The sequence below is a fragment of the Amphibalanus amphitrite genome, unplaced genomic scaffold (genome assembly GCF_019059575.1).
Source record: "Amphibalanus amphitrite isolate SeventyFive unplaced genomic scaffold, NRLGWU_Aamphi_draft 000098F_arrow, whole genome shotgun sequence".
Lineage (NCBI taxonomy): Eukaryota > Metazoa > Arthropoda > Thecostraca > Balanomorpha > Balanidae > Amphibalanus > Amphibalanus amphitrite.
In genome coordinates, this window is record NW_024881593.1 from 564,186 (window position 1) to 585,518 (window position 21,333).

Here is a 21,333-nt window from a genome sequence, read left to right on the forward strand (position 1 = left end):
GCATGACAACATGTCCTCTGACTTAAATGCACCAATAATAAAGGCAATGGTTTACCACCCAAGGTTTACCAGCTTGAGTTGGACTATTTTGAACCAAATTGAAGAACAATAACCTTCCACCTCTAATCTACTTGGATTCTACCGCTCTTCTGGCAGATGTAAACTAGCTGGAGCAAAAAATTGTTTTCCTCTTTGGAAGGTTGCCTCACGAGTTTGACCTTCTGATGAACTTGAACACTGGCAATTATTTTTCCGTTCCTTCTGATAAGCTATGTAAATGCGACTTGCGTTAAATTCTTTGAAAACTACGGAAGGCAGACTGCATTTTCATTGTCGACTCGCTGAACATTGTCAGAATCTTGATAAGTGTTACCGAGCTGTTGGATGTTCAGACGTTTTGTAACGAACATAAAAATATATATGAAGTTGGAGGCATATTTTTGGATACTTTCTCTCCAGAAATGCACGTTCTTACACATTCTCTTAGTTGACATAGCCGAGCATAAAAGCATCACAAAAGCGATTCCTCTGCAGCACCTATCCTACAATTGCTACCAAATATCACAATTTGACGATGTCCCCAGCTTGGAGTCAAGTTAATTCGCCGATCCTTGTGAACTGTCACTCTCGAGTCAGCGGTGGCGCGTGTCGGGTGCGCGTGATTGTGCGGCGTGTCCTGCTGGGTGGGCGGGTGAGTTATCACTGAACTGAAACTTAAACCGTATAATTGTCATGTCTCTTAAATGAATTTATTAGTTAAGGGTGGCTAAGGGCCGATTCTCGACGTTTCTGTGCCCTTAACCATTATGATTCTTGGCGCCAAAACCTGAACCGGTTTTAGTTGCTGATAGATTTAAGCAAGTTGCTCAGTTTCAAGATTCCATTGACACTGCATGAAAGTAGAAAATTCATGTTTGATTACCATTGCTGTTTTTCTCTGCAATTTTTAAATGTGCTTACATGACAGGCGCTTGTTTTGTTGATGACATTATTTCTTTCTCTCTAGCATGGCACCCACGCCGGGGAGCGGTGCAGCTGCTCAAGTTGATACTTTTATTAAAGAAAACAAAGTTGCCGTGTTCAGCAAGTCTTGGTGTCCCTTTTGTGACAAGGTGAGTGAGCATTTGAGAAGCCTGGAAACAGCTTTATTCTCTAGGTTTTCAAGTCTTGAAAACCCAAATTCAAGAGCGACTATGCATTGGCTTCACTTTACACTTTATTGAAATTGGGAGAAAACAACAATTTTTAGGATAGGCCATTGTCATTTGGTTGCATCAGACACCACAGCTCATTTAGGTCATAGACAGTGGCGCGGGAACCGGGGGGGGGCTAGGGGGGGCTGAGCCCCTCCAACTTTTCGGCTGGGGGGGCTCGTAATGTATTTGAGCCCCCCCAGCTGGAGGAATCGAAATCGGAAATCACCAACAAAATTTCATAGATTCATACATAGGCGCGGGAACCGGGGGAGAGGGCAGTGGGGGAAGCTTGCCCTCACAACTCTGGGGGCTGGGGCCGTGGGGGCGGTGCCTCACAACTTTTCATGAGGCCAGGAACCGTTGGGGCAGCTTGTCCTCCCCAAATTAGGGATTGTGAGTCACAAAGGAAGAAAGCATGTGAGTGAAAAATCTACCTATTTTACTGACTCGGCAACTCATTTGGCAGCTTAAAACCTTTATTCCAGGTTGCCAAAATGGTAGTTTCTTCACTCAGCTGAGACGGAATGCCTCACTTTTTTTTGCAAATATTTTCTTCTTTTTTTTTCGTTGAAAAGGCCAAGGTCTGAAAAATAAGTGGCCTAAAACCGATGAGAAAGCTAGATTTGGGGGTACCCTAGGTTGGTCTCTATGATGGTTCAGCCCCCCCAGTCTGGAAGAAGTTCCCGCGCCACTGGTCATAGAAATCACATTCAGTGTCTACTCAATAAAGTAAAAAGTCATATGATGTGACATTCAGTATTAGGTTTCAATATCCAAGGCAGGTGAGGCCAGGGCCACTGCAAGTACAGTTTCTCTGCTTTGTGTTGACTATGCTTTTGTCTATCCATTCACAAAAGCCTAGATCCATGGATATATTATCCAACCAATGAGTTTCAGTTTGTTGTTAAACTCTGATTTGATTCAAAATGGTCAAACATCACTTTTTTGTCAATTAACAGGCATTTAGTAAATATACCTACACATGAAGTAGATTGTCATGTACTTCAGCTGGCAGAGCTGTAGTCTTTGGCGCTCGACATATGATGGGGATGCTTAGGGCAAGGGTGGGTGAGAGGCGAGAGCAGATGCTTCTAGAGTGGGACAGTCTTCTGAAGGTGTGTGGGTATCCTGAAGTTTATGTTCAGGCTTATCCCCACGGCCCGGGATTGTCCGGTCGGTGAGCAGTGATCCCTGTTTGTGAACAGGTACGGCGCCGGGTGCAACGTATCATGGGCTCGTTCGCCTATCACGCGTTTGAACTAAATGCGTAATGAAGTTGAAAAAAACATCTGCCTTGCTATTAACAATAACAAAGCATTTCTATTTTCATTTTTATCGGCGACAATTTATCTTAGGTAACAAATTTATTTATCGTCTTTTCCGTTCTTGGTTACTCACCCACGAATAGAAGTGAGATGCTGAATCGAATTCACCGGAGCTGACTACAAGCAGACGGGCAGTCCCGTCTTCAAGACCGTTCGTCTGCCTACATGTAGCCTGTTTCTCATCTCTTCCTGTGCTGCGTGATGTTTTTCATCCGCTGAAGTCGTGAGTGGGAGCCGTGCAGTCGCTCACGCTCTCACGCACGCAACCTCTCTCGGCTCTCTCCCTCTGCGCGATGTCACGTGATGACTTGCTGTTCTATTCTTCCACCGCTTTTTCTAACCAATCTCGGTAAGAACATTTAACCCGCGCCCCACGCACTGGGGTCTGTGTATAACGCGCCCCACGGGGGAAGCTATTCATAGCCCCCCTCCTAACTCCGAAACTACTGGGCCCGGGGCCGATTATCAAAATTCAAACGCCATCTGATATCCCCGGAAACTCTGTCGAGCGAAACTTAATTTCATTGACCTCGAGGTCACCAATGGCAATGACGTCACAGGTCAGGTCAAAGTAAACATTATCGATGTTTGGCGTGTTCACATTTTGGGCCCTGGCCGCCGGCTTACAAGTCAGATCAGGCTTATTGTTACTTGTTGGTTTACACACTCGTGAATAGATGCTTTAGATACCCTGAGAGGTCAGGGTCACCGGTCAGGTCATCACAGGTCACGGAAATCTTATATCCCGCGACCGCCTGGGGGGGGGGGGGGTCGGATCCGACTCCCCCTCCGTTTTTCTTGAATAACTCATGAACCGCTTGCGCTATCAACTTGAAACTGTGCATACCTTCTCCCCCATCAATTTGACGTCTCCTGTGCAATTTTTAAGAAAAAAAAATTAAAAAATTTCTGAGATATATCGATTTAAGTGATGTAACTACATGGCGTTTTCAGCCAAAAAATGGTAAATGTTTAAAAAATCGCCAAAAATCGAGGTTTTAAGCAAATTGCAAATTAAGGACATGAAAAGACGCAGCTCAACGAGTTCTTTAAAATGGCTATCTCGGATTTTCCATAAAGTGTGTTTTTCACCCCTAAAAATTCAAAAAACTATATTTTTTTGAAAACGGCTAATAAAATCCAAAATTTTAAGAATTTCCAAAAAAAACGGAATATATGTTATAGAGCTCTATTAGATCATTAGATGTCCCAAATTTCAACTTTCTATCTTGATTTTTGACCCCCAAATTGTAAAAAATAGCTCCAACATGCATAGGGCATGGTGACGTCATAAGCATTTTCGCGAATTAGAGGCACTTCTGAGCATCGCATGTGAAAACAAATGGCACCACTAGATTCCTGGGACAAAGCTCATCTAGAAAAGTGCATTTTTATGTCAAAAATAAAAAGTTGAAGAATTGACTTTTTTTCTTAGCCCTCGTGTAGTTATGTATGGTATAAACGATTTTTTATGCTTTCAATGCACACTTATCACCAGCACAGTGACTTGGGGTCACATATAACCATTACCATCGGATTTGGCGTGAAAAATAAGCCATAAAACATGTGTCGCACGCCCATGTAGCAGAAAGTGAAAACTGTGACCTTTCGTGACCTGACCTGACCTTGACCCGTACTTAGTATGACCCCTATACGCACATGGTACCTTCACTAGGTCTTTGAGGTCATTTGTGGTGAGTTTCGAGCAGCAGCTATCGATTCCGTTGTCCGTAAGCCTAATCATGCAAAACCCCTGAATTTGACCTTTGACCTGACCTTGACCCGAAAGTTGACCTCAATCTTAAAATCTTAAGATTGCTTTGGGAAGGTCTCGTAGAGACCTCTCGAACGCCGCCTCGCGGGGCTCGATACGACCATTGGTTCTCGAGATAACGGGATGTGGCTGATGTGGGTACGGAAATAGCCCAGGCGGTGCCGGGATATCATACATCGGTCTGGTGACAATTCTTTCATGGTCCATTTAGGCCATATATTTCGAATTCGGTGTCGCCTGTGTCATTTGAGGCCATTTTCAGCTTGATATAGCTGAGTTCAGGTCACTTGGAGGTGAAAAAGGTCAAATTTCAAAGTTCAAACTTTTCAATCAAAAAGGTGGTTATCAGATGCCGTTTGAGCTCAGGAACACGATGATGCTATTCATATTGCTGCACGATGTCAAATACGTGCTGAAAAATTGATTTGAAAATTGTATACCTAATGCATAGTGAGATTTTGCTATAATGCCTGTAACTTGGCTATTTTTGAAGATATATGGCTACAACTTCCTAGAATATTTCACGGGCATGTGTTCTATTCACTTGTGCGCCGTTTTTTTGTGGAACATCAAAAACTGTTGGAAAGAAAGATAATATAAATTTTGAAATTTAATACACATAATTCTCAAAAAAAATTTAAAATTTTAAAATCCGTGATAGCACTTTGATAGCACAGTGTATTCTTGTTCCTCTCATGCAAATACATTGGATCTAGCTAAAAAACTGAGCTCTTGAGAGCAATTGCCGTAGTACAATGTTTTGCGTTGAAATCGGGCGAATATGACGTCACTCTGACGTCATTTCCGGGCGACCTATGGTAGCTACGAAGCTCACATTTTGACACAAGGTGCAAATTGATGCTGCCAAAGGTACTGAAAGTTATGCGCCGATACGTCTAGCGGCTCAGGTCACCATCACAACATTCCAAAGCTTATAAATGCCTTTGCGACTTTTATGATGCACTTTGGTGTTCCTTATTTGCGCTCCTATGTCAGGTTTCTCGTCTTGAATAGTTAATCGTTTCCTCCTGTAAATCAATCGTTCTTTTATGTTTTCATTCACCACATTTTATGCTTTCTCTCGCAGGTGAAGCAGTTATTTAAAACAAATGGAATCGCCTACGGAGCACTGGAGCTCGACCAAGTTGGTGAGTACAACTTTCTTAACGCATGTGTGAAACACGTCGACAGTAACTGTGTGAGAGTAATGCCTAACGGGAGAATACCCTTATCATTCTTTTATTATTCCTGTTGCCATTACATGTTTTTCTTGCGTTAGTAGGCAATTTCCACTGTAAGGGGCGCAGCGTTTCTGAAGAGTAGCATGACACTGATGGCGGGGATGGTGGCGCGTTAGCTCCAACTAGAGGGCCTTGACGTTAGCTCTGCTCACCGTGCTGCATCTTTATGTCGCCATGGCAACGGCTGTTTCATGCCTGGTGGGTTGGCCATAGGTATGGCATCTTGGGTATGGCCTTGATAGGTATCTTGGGTTGGCCGTGACTCGGCAAGTTCTTTTGTTTATTTGCTTGTCGCGCTTCAGTTGTTCACTTCTCCGTGTGTACGGTGTAGCAGCCGGCACAAAAATCAAAATATTTGTGCAACGTGCGACGTAATCCAACGTCGTCATTTGTCGACGTTTCATTATTCTCGAGGGACACAAGTGAAGATATCATGTCGCGTGCAACATTCTCCCCAGTCTCGCTGGAATCGAGACTTCGTAGTCGAATCGAATCCAAGATTCTTACAGATAGTCGAATCCACATCACTGTAATAGATTTCTAATTTGCTGTCAGCATCGCCACGCCGGGGATCTGTCAGACCGTTCCACACTGTCGAGATACCCTCGGTCATACCCGTCCAATCAGGTGGGCTGGGCGTGTCTGACCCCGGGGCGGGGGCCATCTGCGCCGTCACGTCTCGTCAAGCGTCACGTCACATTGCGTCACGGGTCGGACAATGAACGGTGCGCGGGCCGGTGTCGGCGCGCGGCCGTACCCGTCCGCACCGGACCGCGTGACGCCCGGTCAATACATGCCAGTCGGTCGGCCGGCAGTGCCGCCGGGCCGTCCAGCGGTGTGTTTGGTCCGGTGCTCTGTCCGGGCGACCCAGACAGCACCGAGAGGGGTCGGCGCGGCGGCCGGATGGGCTGCGGCGCCTCGGGCGCAGCCGGGCCGCTGCAGCCGCCGAACGGAGGTGAGTGAGGCGGATCTCCCCTCCTTTGGTGGCCGACCGGGCCGTCCACAGCATCCTCTGCCCAGTCACGCTGACTGACGAATCGGCAGGCACGGAGACTCCCGAGCACCGCGAGCTGCACGGTCGCAGAGACCCCGGAGACGGAGAGCCCCGCGGTGACTCGCCGGTGATGGCAGCGGTGACGCCTGAGCTGCCATATGTGACGTCACGGGTGACACGCGATGGGGAAGTCTTGTGGTATTTGTAGGAGTGGAGCGAGTGGATGACACGCCATTCTCAGATCAGTTGACAGTTCCGTCACGTACGGTGCTTTGAGACCTGCTTCTGATCCGGATGTTTGCCGTGTTGGCAATTATTCTGCGAGCATGGCTTGTTCAGTCTTTGAAATTACGGGAGAGGAAGAGGGTTCGCAGCTCAGAGCATTGAATCATAAGTCTCATGTTGTTCCCGAGAGTTGTGTCGTCAGAACTCAAGCTGTGGTAGGTTGCCACTGTTTTTCCCTCTGCCGGGTGAACGAACGCTGTTAGCCCAGAATGCAGCTTTCTCCCGGTGAATTATACATGGCCAGTGATCAGTTATGCGTTCCGTGCAAATTCGTTTGTGATATTGAAAAGAATGGAAACTGTTTCAACTGGCCCATTGTTTCCTGTGAAATCTAGAGCAATCTACTTATCAGCGTCTTATGCGTAGGTGGGTATTGGAAAAATCCAGGCTTATGAATCAGGCCCTTTTGACCTTGTCAAGGACGAGCGCCATGTGAACAACTTCCAGGAAACGACCACAGCGATACCCTAACCACACCTCTAAACTCTGCTCTCTTCTCTCCGTTGTTAACTCTCTCCAATCATCTGGGCTGGGCACCAACCGGTGAAAGCCCCGTTCACTGTGACCCGGTGGCTGCGACCACGCGGAGGCGGCGGCCTGTCCCCCAACCTGGCGTGGCTGTGCCGTTACGTAACCGAGGCAGCGTGCGGCGGGCGGCTCCGTGCCGGCCGAGAGGCGGTGACTCGCCGGCCGGCCCGGCGCCAAGGTCGACTCCGGACGCGGCCACGATAGGCGCCGGCCTGACTCAGCAGATCCCCGCCACAGCTGGTCACGGTGCCCGACTCACTGCCTGCACCGCCCGGCAACCGGCCGCCGCCGCCGCCACGGCACTAGGACCTGGGGCGGCTATTTTAGGAGCTCGCCAGAGGGCAACGGCAAATGTCAGCGACTTCTATGTCATAAATCGTGGGTGCGGCTAGATTTGCGTTTCGTAGTGGTCCGCTTAAAATGCAGCATGTTCCGACGCCTTTTTATTTCGAATATCTCCTTTCCTTCTTGATATCCATATGCAATTTTCACTGCGTGCTTGTTTGGTAACTTTTGACAGAATAAAAATCGGGTTTGCCTCTGGTGATGCTGTTTAGTCCTTTCGACCACTCACATTTGTATTCGCCGCCTTTCGAATAGTTTCTGCTACATGGATGACGGAAGCATCGGGCATTCCCTTCTCTGATGTTTGTTTGTGCAGTGTGCACAACGTGAGATCTAAGTGACCGCCTATACGCACTGCAATCACCGTCGCCAAGTACCGAAGTCGGCGAGACTGTTTGAGGTCAGAGAGCGATGTCCGACGATGGGGTTAAAGAGTACTGCAGCGATAGGGGTTTTACGGCGTGAGACTGCCCAATTGAGTATTCAGTGGCCACTCCACACTGAGCTGATAGCTACAGCCCTACTTTATCTGAAGTTGAAGATGTCCACTCCGGCCGCTGACTGGCAGTACAACGATCCCTGAGTCTGAGTGGTTCACAGGCTAGAGACACAATCCAGACCAGTCTAGTCGGATTCTACCCTCATCAATCTCAGTAATACCCCGGTCAGGCGGCCGGCGTGATCTGTCTCCCGCAGACGGGAGGTGTCCAATGCACGGCACGTGAGCACCATTGGCTCACTACGGTGATGCAGCATCAGATCGAATAAGTGTCCGAGGGGTACGAAATCCAGACACCTGCCACGATTCACGGTAATGGCAGAATTAATATTCCTAATGGACGTTCTAGTGACTGTAGAAATGGTGTTTTCGTACTCGTATAATAAGCTTTTTGTACCACATGACACACAAAGTCCGCAGAAGTGTATGTTCGCAGCTTAGTTTGCAATTGGTGACATTCTCGCCTTGCGCCCTGTTTCTCTCTCTTACACGTTATCAGGGTTCACCGCCCCGCCCGTTCTGGCAGAGCCCCCCCCCCCCCCTCCAACGGCAGGTCATGGGCAGGGGAGAGGGGGAGTAGGGAGCGCCCCAGAAATGATCACTGATCAGTGTTGTGATACGATCGTTTAGACAAGTGTGCTGCCCTCCTGTGGCTTCGTCATATGTGCGAAAACCCGTCGACGTTTTGGGTTTAGTCAGCTTTTCGTAGCCTGTCGACGCGGTTGTGTTCAGGGATGCGGAAGTGGGTTATTTGGCGCAAGCTCTTCAAAGATACGGCGTCGGCCGCTCCCACAGGCATGTAGCGAACAGTGGTTCTAAATGTGTCTCCGCGCTGCCGAGAGTGAACAAGGGACGATTGATTCTGTTTGGACGTCTTTCGTGGCAGTTACAACCTGCAAATTCATTTGGTGACGCACAAACGCTACAATCTGGCGAGGGGCGATGTGTCCCAATGGCTTAGTGCGGCTAGCAAGCCGCACCATACAAGTACCGTAATCTATGTTATCATGAATAGTCATTTATTGCGTATAAACTAAGAAACCGGTTATTGTCAGCGTCCGAAAGTTTCCATCCCTCAGTCAGAGACCAAGCCAGCCGGCGGCGGCTCCACAGTCGTGCACAGCTGGTTGTAACTGATTCTCAGAAAACAACCGGACGATGTCACCCGGCGTATCTCCCCAGTTTCAGGAAACGGTCACTGCCGGCCGGCCGGGCGGTCCGTGTAGGTCCGTGCCAGCCGGCCGGGCTGCAGGGGCGTGTCTCCAGCACTGTGTCGCCGATGAGGGGCGTGTACCCTGTCCGTGCCCTTTGACCCCGGACCGGGCGGGGCTGTCAGGGGGCCTCTGGGACGAACGCCGACTGACGCCGGCTCGGTCTGATTGCAGAGGACGGACCGGCACTTCAGGATGCCCTGAAGGAGCGCACAGGTCAGAGCACCGTGCCCAACGTGTTCGTCAATGGAGAGCACGTGGGCGGCTGCGACGACACCCTGCAGGTCAGTATCGGGGTCACGGGGTCACGGCGGGGTCGCTGAGCTGTCAGAGGTCATTGAAGGGGTCAGAGGGAGCGTGGCAGGGTCACTGCTGTCAGAGGTCACCGGCGGAACCCCTTGTTTACCGGGGGAATGCTTAGATCACGATATTGCTAATAGGCTACTGGATCACGGCACGGTCACAGAACTGTCTTAGATCATTGACGGGGCTGAGGTAAATGATCGCTGCTTTTCGGGGTGTAATTTGTATGTGCTCAGCAGATACGAGTAGTATGAAAGTATGAAAAGGTTGAGCTCTTGCATTTCATTTGCTTGGTCAGATGACTGACAGCAACAACTAATTGATAATTCTAATGGGAAATTTCGTTATTGTTACCGTGCGCATTCGTCGAATCGTATGTCGATATGGCTCATTTGTCCGTGCCGTCCGGGCGGAAAGCAGCCTTTATGACGCAGTCACTTATGTTTTCCGTTCGGTTGCTATGGAGCCGTACAGCCAGTCATGTGGAGTCGGCTGACGTCACACTATTGTTCCTATGGAAAGTTGCTGAACTTGGTTCAGTGTAGCCTGTAGGCGTAAAGCAATCTTGGTTCAATGAACCAAAATGCACGCTGCTTTATTGCGTTTTCACTGATGTTACAGATGCTTTGTAGCCAAGGTACCCTAGTATTTCTAATATCAATATAGGTATGTTGGTATGTAGCGATGCAAGCGAGTATGGATATGCATTATACATCACTCGACCGAGTCTGTTAAAGCTGACGCAATTGGCATTCAAATATAACATTTGCCCTAAGTAAACAGTAGCAGAAAACGAGCAAAGTCACCTTGCAAACTGCTGAATAGCGTTCAGACAAACAGACCCTCTGTACCAGGCCATAGTGCGTCGTCAGTTCAAACGCGGATGCAACGAAAACGTCTTCCGTGTTTTTTTTTCTGGTGCACAAGCCTAGCGTCACACCGCACACAAAGACAAGGCACAAATATTGTGTAAGTTCTCAAAGGAAAGAAATTGTGCATGTTATTTCATTCGCTGTAAATTGTTTCTATCTCGCCGAGTCATATCAGATCCACCTGAGTGACCTCTACAAATGACAACGCCTCCTCAGTCCGCCCTACCTCATTGGCAGCAGATGCCCCCCCCCCTTCCCCACCCTCGCTCAGTGGTCAGCTCGGCCTCTTCCTATCGCCGGGCGCCCTCCACGGGTCAGTCCCGCCGGCTGACCCCACAACACAATCGACCGGTCAAAAGGTCAGCCGTGCCGACCGGCCGGCGACCGACACTAAACAATATCGTTATGGAGCGGTCACACCGATAGTAGAGCCGATAGCCGAGGGGCCGGCTGGGACGGCAGCTAAATGAGCTCACAGCTTATCCTCCCGGGTGATAATATGTTGTCCGCTGTTGGAACGCGCTTAGTGGAGTGGCCGGGATATGAAGCGAGATTGTCGTGCGTTGGATAAGTCCCGGAGCCGATGGTCAAACTCGCGAAGTTTGTGATCGTCCGGCTGACAGCTGCGTGGCAGTTGATCGGTGCGGCGTTACAGATTTTTGGGTGCCGTTCTGACCCTGTGACGGCCGTCCTAGTTTCTGTGACGGATTCTTGGATAGATGACCGATCGTAAGTGACGGCCGTGCATAACGGCTGTCATATCAAATAGTAAAGTAACCGTGGTCATATCCACTGTAACTGTGTTGACTCGCCTGCCTATGACTGAAACTCATATTTAATCGTCTCTCCTGGCATCAAATGGGCAATCTGTATTGGTTTGACGGCCGACTTTATTGACTCAGTATCATCAGTAACCAATATCCACCAATCTACCCTTATTGGTGGCGTCTTACATCTATCGTTATTGCTTTCTCATCCCAGTGAGCCCTCTGTGACGTCCGTGCCCAGCCTTCAATCTCCAACACTCTTACACCGCCTCCGCTCTGCAGGCCCACTCCAGCGGTAAGCTAGCCTCGCTGCTGAACGGAGGCGGCGGGGACGCCCAGTACGACTACGATGTGGTCGTGGTGGGCGGCGGCTCCGGCGGCCTCGCCTGCAGCAAAGAGGCGGCCGTGCAGGGTGCGCGAGTGGCCGTCTGTGACTTCGTCAAACCGTCCCCGCAGGTAAGCGAAAGAGGGGAGAGAGGGGAAGGTTACGAGGCCGAGAGCCACAGGTGTTCTTTGTGTTTGTGCAGCGGAGTGGGGGTGGGGGAGGGGAGGGGATCGAATCGAGTCTGGCTACACTTGTTGAAGTGCGTTTTGACCTCTGGTTTCTGTGCCAGATACGGACGGTGATAAGATTCATTATATGTGTTTGTGTCAGTACGGCTGCACCGCTCTGGCCTTTATCATTCCACTCGCTGTGGGATCAGTACGCAGTGTTTGAACAATGGTACCGAAGTGACCTTATCTGACTCTGATCTCTTGAACTCCGTCTTATGTGCGTCTATCGGATCGCTGTTCAAAACTGCCAGCCTGTGATGATGCGCACATGTAGTGACGTCACCCGTCGTACGATTGATGACGTCAGGGCACCACGTGGGGCCTGGGCGGCACGTGCGTCAACGTCGGCTGCATCCCCAAGAAGCTGATGCACCAGGCGGCGCTGCTGGGGGAGGCCGCAGAGGACGCCCAGAAGTTCGGATGGTCCATCAACACACGTAAGGACCTTACGGATAGCCTTGTGTTTATCGCTAGACGTGAGGGGTGTTACCGAATCTGACACGACTGACCTCGACAGGAACTGCATGCAATTTTTGCACAAAGTTCTTGGGGTGCTTAATGACATCTAAGCTGTAGAAGCCTTAGGTTTTAAAAAGAAGGCGTTTCCAAATGTGCAATGGAAGGACCTAGAAAAATGAAATGCCTCCATAGTTCATAAAATGCTTAGCCTGGGTATGTACTGGCTGGTCGTTGGTGCATACGATCCACAACCTTGAACGCTCTTTCACCATACGATCCGATACATAATAAATCAAGCGTTGACCACCACCCAACCACTGCTGAACCAGTCTGTGCACTGCCCCCTCCGCACCACCAGCTGAGCCAGTATGTGACGCCCTCCCCCCCCCCCCCCCCACCGCACCCTCAGCTGAGCCACTAGGTGACACTGCCCCCCCCCCCCGCCGTACCACCAGCTGAGCCAGTCTCTGACCGTGTCCCCGCCGCGCCCCCAGCCACCCACGACTGGGAGAAGCTGGTGACGGCCGTGCAGAGTCACATCGGCTCCCTCAACTGGGGCTACCGGGTGCAGCTTCGCGAGAAGCGCGTCACCTACCTCAACGCTTACGCCCAGTTTGTCGACGAACACACGCTCAAAGTAAGAAATCACTAACTTGCTGCCGCTGCCGGTGTGACTAAGTGTAACTCTGTCAACGGTTTGGCGTGTTCCCTAAAACACCTCCGTTTGAAGCTTCACAAAAGTTATCTTTCATTGCTTTCTTCTTTCAGGAAGGTACTGTTTGCTTCCTTTTTTTACTGGAAACTGAAGTTACATCATAATAGTGGAACTTAGATCACCCCACTACCCACGTAAAAAAAAAACTTATATCGGAATTTCTCATCTCCTATCACCTGCCTCCACTGCTGCTCAACTGACACCGACATCCACTTCTCCTCCAGACTGTCGACAAGAAGGGCAAGGAGAAGACCATCACATCCCGATACATCGTGCTGGCCACCGGCGGCCGACCTCGCCTGCCGGACATCCCCGGCGCGCGCGAGTACGGCATCAGCAGCGACGACATCTTCTCGCTGCCGCACTCGCCGGGAAAGACGCTGATCGTGGGTGCCAGCTACATTGCGCTCGAATGCGCCGGCTTCCTGCGCGGCCTCGGACTGGACGTCACTGTGATGGTGAGCGTGACGTCAGGGTGACGTCATAATGGGGGTTGTGATGACTGAAGGAAGGGTGACGGAATAGTGGTGTGTCGGTGGATAAGGGAGCGTGAGGGGAGGGGGCGAGAGAGAAGCCTTTTGGTCGCTGAAAACCTAGCCCCCGTGTCGGGTTTTATGGCTGGTTGGCTTTCCCGCATGGTTTGGTGAAGTAGGCTCAGGTGTCGGTAAATGCCCCCAGTGAGCAGTTGTGTGGGTGTATCCTCAATAGCTGGGCTGTCAGCGGGTAAAGTCGGTGCCTGGTTTCAGACGGTCCAGATGCGGCCTGTCATACGGCTGGGCTGGGCGGGTATGCCTGTGCACACTCGTTCTCCGTGTCGCGGGTGAGGACGTCTGAGCCTGCATAGCAGCCACACCGTGGGTTTTTTCCATATGTAGTTCGTCATCCCTCGTCCCCCCTCCACCCATAAAATTGTGCTCAAGAATACAGCGTACCCTATTACACCTGGTCAGTAAAGTTGAGCCCAGTAATAATCATCCTTTACGAAATACATTATCACTTCTTTCAACCCTTTGCCCTATCGTTTTTTTTGATGCATGGCTGCAGATGGCCTGTTTTTTGTGTATCAAATTACTGACCCATTTATCTGTCTTTATGGAGGTAATAGCCGCTCGTATTTGCGACTGAGGCCGTGCAGCTCTGCCGTCTCTCCCGACCCCCAGTAGTTAACCCAGCATACCAACCACCGTCCACAGCCCGGCCTGACCCTGTTCCCTGTTTCAGGTGCGGTCCATTCTGCTGCGCGGCTTCGACCAGCAGATGGCTAACCTGGTGGGCGAGCACCTGGAGAAGCGCGGCGTCAAGTTCATCCGGCAGTGTGTGCCCACCGAGCTGCAGCTGATAGAGGAGGGACCGCCGCGACAAGTCAAGGTGTGTGTTGAAACTTTTGCTGCCCTAGCTCCCGGGCGCTGTTCTGTGTAGGTTTTTAGCTGCATGCTGCCGGTTTCCCAGATAAGGGAGTAACTTGCTTGCTGGCGTTTCTCGGCTTCTCATTGGTTAACCCCCACGCCGCGATAATTTATCAATGAGAAGCCGGAAAGCGCCAGCAGGCAGCTCACTAACAAAAAAAAAAGCGACCAAAGAACTCTGCGGCCGCTACCGCTGCCGCCGATTTGTCTGCTCTGTGTCTATGTGGGGTAAGGGTCGCCGCTCACTTAGCCAGCCGGCGGCGTAAAGGGTCGCCCTACCAGCCGCCAGCCCGCGGTGGTCTGCTGGCCGCGTGGGGAGCGGTCGATTGGTGGCGTCTGTCTGTTTACTTTCACCGCTCAGCCACCGCCGTAATGTGATGGCCGCTGGTAATGTAATGGGCGGCTGCTCTGCGGTGGGATGGGCTCTGCGCTGACCGTTCATGCCTGACTTTATCTGGCTGGCTGGATGTCTGTCTGTCTGTCTGTCTGTCTGTCTGTCTGTCTGTCTGTCTGGATGGATGTCCGTCTTTCTGTTGGTATATTCGCATGTCTCTGGCTATGATTCTATGACTGTCAGTGTGTCCGTGTTTTTGCTTGTCTGTTTGCTCTCTCTCTCTCTCTCTCTCTCTCTCTCTCTCTCTCTCTCTCTCTCTCTCTCTCTCTCTCTCTCTCTCTCTCTCTCTCTCTCTCTCTCTCTCTCTCTCTCTCTCTCTCTCTCTCTCTCTCTCCCTCTCTCCCTCCCCCACTCTATCCCTCTCACCTCTCCCCGTGTCCTCAGGTGCTGGCCAAGACCACCGACGGCGAGGTTGTGGAGGGCGAGTACAACACGGTGCTGTTCGCCATCGGCCGGGACGCCTGCACAGACAACATCGGACTGGACAAGGTCGGCGTCCAGCTCAGCCCCAAGTACGTACAAAGACCTTCGAGATAGGAGGATTATGAACAGCGCGAAGGGATAACTGGGGGCATACGCGCGTGATGAAGACTTCAGTGATAACCGTCATATCGGCAGTTTCCGTCTCGTGATAGCTCAGTAATGAGAGCTCTGCTAGCGCAGGGTATTAATGCGTGCCGGTGTGTCTCGACTTCACTAGCTCCACCTACCTGTGTGGTGTCAGTTGTGACCTGACACCCCTCCCCACCCCCCCCCCCCCCCCCATCAGGGACGGTAAGGTGGTGTGCACACCGGACGAGAAGTCGACCGTCTCCAACATATACGCCATCGGAGACGTGGTGAGCGGCAAGCCGGAGCTGACGCCGGTGGCGATCCAGGCCGGCCGTCTGCTGGCGCGCCGGCTCGTCAACGACGCCTCCATCCTGACCGACTACGCGAACGTGGCCACCACCGTGTTCACGCCCATGGAGTACGGCTGCATCGGCCTCTCTGAGGAGGACGCGATCGCCCAGTTCGGAGAGGACGACATCGAGGTGTACCACCAGTACTTCACGGCACTGGAGCACACGGTGGCGCAGCGGGACGAGAACGGCTGCTACGCCAAACTGATCTGCTGCATCAGCCAGGAGGTGAGAATTGTGTAGGGAGGATGAATTATAAGGGTATAAAGTGGAACTTGGATGAGAATATGACGTAAGTCAGTCGATAGAATGCGAAGTATGTTTCAATGAGGAGAGTGTGATGTGGGCGAGAGCATTAGAACACTTCCTTATTTTGCGCCTACCGACTGCTCGGAGCTGCTCAGTCTTCTGTGCTGTCGGTCCGTCGCCAGTCGTAGTTTTGCGCGGACGGCCGCCGCTGTCCCTTTCCCTCCTCCGTCTAATTGTTCTGCTTCTGTTCTCTGTTTCCAGTACAAGGTGGTCGGGTTCCACATCGTGGCGCCCAACGCCGGGGAGATCACCCAGGGCTACGCCGTGGCCATGAAGCTGGGCGCTCGCAAGTGGGACTTTGACGCCACCATCGGCATCCACCCGACCGTGTCAGAGGTAAGATGGTGACCCTCAATTCATCGTGATTATAGCTGGCTAGGGTTGGCTTATGGGGTCAATAATTATGAAGCCGTTTCTTACTAAAACCAAAGACAAGCTTTTTCACTCGTATTTATTTCGTGAGACCTTTACTAGTCACACAAGGGCGTTATTGGAGCTGACGTATTTTTTTGTTCTTGACCAATGCCGTTATTACGATAATATGCAGTCTTGTTTGCCGCTGCGACTGTTGTCTGACACGGTCCATCTCTCGGCAGAACTTCACAACGATGAACGTCACCAAGAAGTCTGGCGCCGAGAGCAAGTCCTCCGGCTGCTGAGGTTAAGCTGGCTACTGGGCCGGCGGCCGGTGCGCCTGTGCGCCGCTGCCGGCCCAGTAGCTGATTGGGCGGTGACGGAGCGTCTGCCGTGTGTCCAGCCGTGCGCGGCGGGACGCCGTATGACGGCGCGGCCCCAGCCCTGTCTCAGGAGGGCCGCGCCCGAGGAGAGCAGCGCCCTCACCGCCCCCCCCCCCCCTACCGACACCGCCCGGCGCGCGTGTCCCCCGCTCCCCGCGCTCAGGGCCGCCGGCTACCGGCGGAGCGTGGCTCTGCGGCGCGCCCGCCTGTTACACAGAGCCCGACTTCTGGCCGGAGCCGTCCACAGTTACGATTGGTCGTTGGATTCCGCTCGTGTTGTCCGGGTCTGATTGCAGTGAGCTCGTGGCACCGAGTGTCTCAGTTGTGATTGTGATTGGCGGCGCGGGTCTGAGCGCCCGGCGCTGTCTGGGCCGGCCGCCGCTGCCGGCGGGTACCGGGGCCAGCCCTCCGCTGTGCCGAGAACAGGCGCCCGGCCCGACTCCGGCCCGCGGCCGGCCCCCGAGTAATTATGTAGGTTGATTTATCAGATCGCCGCCGGTACCTCCCAGTGACACATAATAATGTGAGCGCGTTTGCGTGTGTCCATCGATTCACTATGCCGAAAGTTGAGATGCGCTGTGTAGTTCACCGTCATCTGTGAATTTGAACAGAATGCCGCCTTTTCGAGAACCGGTGTGACTTGGCTGGCCTGGCTGGCCCGGTTCTGTTCACGAACTGTAGCCTCTGCTCTCAGTCTGTCCACTGAGCATTGACGCTCTGTTATATTGGTACTGTCAATAAAATTGCATAGGATATTTATGTCGAAGTTTATGCCTATATATACCTACATTTTGAATTATCTGTATTATGTGTGTTTCATTGTACTTGCCGTATAGTTATGAGTTCAGGTGCATCGGCACTCGGCAGTTGAGCTTCATTCTTTATCTTAGAAAAGGCCAGGCCCTTGGCCTCTATAGATGACCTTGGAAAAGGCTTTCATTTTGACGTTATCTCCGGAGCGTACCCGAATCAAGCCAATCGCCTTTCTCCCTTGAAAGTAGATGGTTGGAATAAACTGCGTTATCGTGCGAAAATGAAACTCAACACGGCAATGGACATGTCTAACTGATCCGTCATGTAGAAGTGAGGAATGTGAGAGATGCACATTGCACAAGACACCGCCTTTCGACTCCGCGTGCTAAAATTCCTGTAGTGAGATTTTATATGGTAGCATTAGCTTGAGACATTTACGGCGTGCCTGCGACGATAAGTAATTTCAGGATTTTGCTGAATATCAGCAATAGTATTCTCAAGGCCCTAAATACAAGGTTGCACGGACTTATTTCTACTAAACCTACCAGAATATAGTTTCACGGTTGATTATTTAAATAATTATTCAATCAAAATTTCTTTATTACTATCTCATAATCATTTATAAGCAATTTTATAAATCAACTTTCAATTTGCTTGCCTTTTACTAGCAAAATAACTTTTCTAGTATTGGGTCAACATAGTGGTGTAGCAGTAGGAACCACATCTGGCAAAACCCCAATGCCTACATACAGCAGAAAAACAGCCACCAGATGTCGCCACAGTCGCCACTTGGTCGCCACACAGATGTCGCGCGCGTCGCTAATCGCCACACTACCGATTTCCATAAGGACGCATATGTACGGATATGTATAGGAAAGTCGCCCTTAAGGATTACGCTTGCATCCTTTGCTTATGAGGTCGGTGGTTGGAAATTGGGAGGGACTCAGCTATTTTCGACCACGGATATGCCTTTATCACATGATGAGGAACATGCTGATAAGCGTTTTATGTGTCATAACAGCACACAAGTATTTTTAATCATTTTTCAAAAATAGCCGTTCTGCCGTATCTTTCAGTGCAAGGTGCCGTCGGTCATCCCCGACGTGACGTCACGCCGGGGATTTCCAGATTTTCCTACTAGACTTCGACGCCCCCTGAGTATTCTATGACCGTGGCTGAATATATATTTTCTTTTGGAAACTTCTAGGGGGTAACGTTATTGGGTAATATTTAAAATATAAGCTCTAGTTTTTAAACACAACTACTGACCACTACTGACGACAGATTCAGAGTCCCAATGTGATATTTTTCATAACAACTAAGCTGAAGGATGAAGAAGAATGGGGGAAATGAAGACGTCATCCTGCGGCCCACAATGTAAGAACTAAAGATAATTTGATGTTTTGTTTCAAAACATTGTACATGTTAAGGTCTGCACCCTGCACCGCTGACTTAAGTTTTGCTCAAGTTTTGCGTCGTTCTACGTCGTCCGGCCAAGCTGAAGCCAATCATGTTCCATAACCACGGCCGAGCCCCCGGGCCGCTGACCTTGATCGGGATTGGCCAGACGACAGAGAATCTTTGTCATCCAAGAGACATCAAACGCAGTTAAATCTTGTTGAAATTGCCTGTGGAAATTTGGAAATTTCCATACTTTTCACTTTTCAGTCTGGTACTAAGGTCAATAGGTTCTGCTGCTGTTGGATGATATGTCACATTTTTGTGGTGTAGTTTTCAAGTCACATGAGTTTTTCTGTTGTTTTCAGTGAGTGGACAAGCAACAAGCCGGATTCCATCAATCATGAATATGTGGAGTATGGACTGAGGGAGGCTGTGCGCTCAGTTTTTGGGGAGGTATGTGTTTTACCCCGCGTTTGATGTCTCTCGGACGGCGAAGATTCTACGCCGTCCGGCCAATCACGTTCCATATTCCACAGCCGAGCCCCCGCTGACCTTGAACGGGATTGGCCGGACAACGTAGAATCTTCGTCGTCCGAGAGACATCGAACGCGAGGCTAATCTCTTTCATGCCTACAGCCCTATGCATAATCTGGACAGCATAATTCACACCAGTGTTTTGCTATACCGCACGGGACTGGCATATGAACTGAAATATATTGTTAGCTCCAAGGCCGTGTAGTGTCTCAGAATTTGTTGATTTGGGTGGGACAAGGCATTCAAATTAGAATAATTTTCAGCACCCACCTTCATTTTTTTTAGAACAATTCTCCACTCCCAATTATACCAAGAAAATATCTGTCTGTATGGATAGTTAGAATATATGGTTAACCCATGGTTAGAATCCATTGTGTCAATGGTCACATTGGATTCTATCTTTGTATAGAAATGCATACTATCTATCCCTTTTCTTCTCTTTTTTTTGGGGGGGGGGGGCTAATCTGACCAGCAATTGACCACTCTAATCCCCTTCTTGGTGAGTAATTTTCTCCTCTGACACCCAAGCCAAAATCTAATTGTGGGACACTGAGGCTGTGTCCATTTTGTAATTTTTGCCACCTTCAGGTTTTGTTTTTCTCACCCTAGACCAGCTGAGACTGGCCGCACACTGACCACTATCGTCTTTCTCCCCCAGTTTGGCGCGTGCTCGCCGCTCTCCGTTACTTCCTACGACGTCTCGGCGGGCCGGTCTATCGTCTCCGTGCCGGCGGACTTCGCACGCCGCGTGGCTGCCGCCCTCACCCTGGCCACCGAGCTGCTGGGCTCGCCCTGTGTCATCCACGTGCACGGCGAGTCGCCCCACCAGCCGACGTCGAGACGGTACTTCGCCTGAAGGTGGCGCTAGCTGTAACCTGTGATACGCCCGGCTCGGTGATGGCACACCGATCGGCGAGGTGGCGGTGCCATGTCCGGCCCAGGAAACCCACAGAGGTGCGGTGATGGTCGGTAGTGTGACAAGTGCGTCCTCTGAGCCGCCGGGGTTCACACCAGACCCGATAGTGGCCTGCTGCGCTCCGACGGCGATCGGCAGTCACCAAGTGACCGTTCACACGTGACTGATGTGATACGGCGGACTGCTGGACACCATATGCCAGGTGGGAATGTCGCTCACACAGATCGTGACTCATCGCAACATGTGTTGAATCGAGGTGACGGAACACGATAATTTCACACCATCATTACTGCTTTTCAGCATTTAGATGTTTCATTCATGTACCTATGTTGATATGCCAATATATTTAATGCTCTGAATCGCTAACTACTGTAGAACCACTGGTTGTCACATAAAGATTATCAATAATTGCGTATGTCCCAACGTATCCTTGTGGAAATTGTATTTTGATCCATTTCATTATTTCCGGCTATTCATCACCCTTTTCACAAGATCTGAATATGACACTGACGATGATTCTAACACGCTGCTCGCTGTGCAATCATTTCATGATTGATTCATCCATTTCTCTCATTACGGTCAAATCGCCCTCACGAACACGGAGGCTTACCTATACCAGTCGTCACATACGTATGGCGTCATACTCGGGTATGGCTGTACCAGGCAGCTCAGTATACCTGGCTCTAATAGGTGCGGTCCGCTACAGATCAAACAGTGGACGACGGAGCGGGCAGTCTTGACCTTCTTTCTATAATTACAGCCTGGTTTGCCTTCTCCGTTCGATCATCTCTTGTCGATAAAGAATCGATTACCCCGCGCTCGCAGCACTGTCGCCTCTAATATGGCTCAGAAGCATTTTCCATTTATCTCTCCGGCACATACAAAGTCCTTGATGTTGAAGAATCTGACCTT

General features: G+C 50.6%; 2 protein-coding genes across 2 annotated transcripts; both read left to right on the forward strand.

The window, feature by feature from the left end:
• Positions 1 to 534: 534 nt before the first annotated feature.
• Positions 535 to 17,622, forward strand: LOC122380458 (thioredoxin reductase 1, cytoplasmic-like). Its single transcript, XM_043363620.1, has 13 exons — positions 535 to 691; positions 1,007 to 1,112; positions 5,383 to 5,443; positions 9,573 to 9,682; positions 11,623 to 11,796; positions 12,203 to 12,332; positions 12,849 to 12,991; positions 13,294 to 13,527; positions 14,291 to 14,437; positions 15,254 to 15,381; positions 15,639 to 15,999; positions 16,282 to 16,416; positions 16,677 to 17,622. The coding sequence occupies exons 2-13, from the start codon at positions 1,008 to 1,010 to the stop codon at positions 16,737 to 16,739; spliced, it is 1,791 nt and encodes a 596-aa protein (XP_043219555.1). The 5' UTR covers positions 535 to 691; position 1,007; the 3' UTR covers positions 16,740 to 17,622.
• Positions 17,623 to 18,743: 1,121 nt separating this feature from the next.
• LOC122380461 lies at positions 18,744 to 20,780 on the forward strand. Its single transcript, XM_043363624.1, has 3 exons — positions 18,744 to 18,947; positions 19,337 to 19,424; positions 20,164 to 20,780. The coding sequence occupies exons 1-3, from the start codon at positions 18,901 to 18,903 to the stop codon at positions 20,359 to 20,361; spliced, it is 333 nt and encodes a 110-aa protein (XP_043219559.1). The 5' UTR covers positions 18,744 to 18,900; the 3' UTR covers positions 20,362 to 20,780.
• The last annotated feature ends 553 nt before the right edge of the window (positions 20,781 to 21,333 follow it).

Excerpts from the sequence above, each read along its gene's own strand:
- LOC122380458 (XM_043363620.1), top strand. The coding sequence starts at position 1,008 with ATGGCACCCACGCCGGGGAGCGGTGCAGCTGCTCAAGTTGATACTTTT. Across the intron at positions 9,683-11,622 it reads GCTGCGACGACACCCTGCAG|GCCCACTCCAGCGGTAAGCT; the intron begins GTCAGTATCGGG and ends TCCGCTCTGCAG. Across the intron at positions 14,438-15,253 it reads GACCGCCGCGACAAGTCAAG|GTGCTGGCCAAGACCACCGA; the intron begins GTGTGTGTTGAA and ends CCGTGTCCTCAG.
- LOC122380461 (XM_043363624.1), top strand. The coding sequence starts at position 18,901 with ATGAAGAAGAATGGGGGAAATGAAGACGTCATCCTGCGGCCCACAAT. Across the intron at positions 18,948-19,336 it reads GTCATCCTGCGGCCCACAAT|TGAGTGGACAAGCAACAAGC; the intron begins GTAAGAACTAAA and ends TGTTGTTTTCAG. Across the intron at positions 19,425-20,163 it reads TGCGCTCAGTTTTTGGGGAG|TTTGGCGCGTGCTCGCCGCT; the intron begins GTATGTGTTTTA and ends TTTCTCCCCCAG.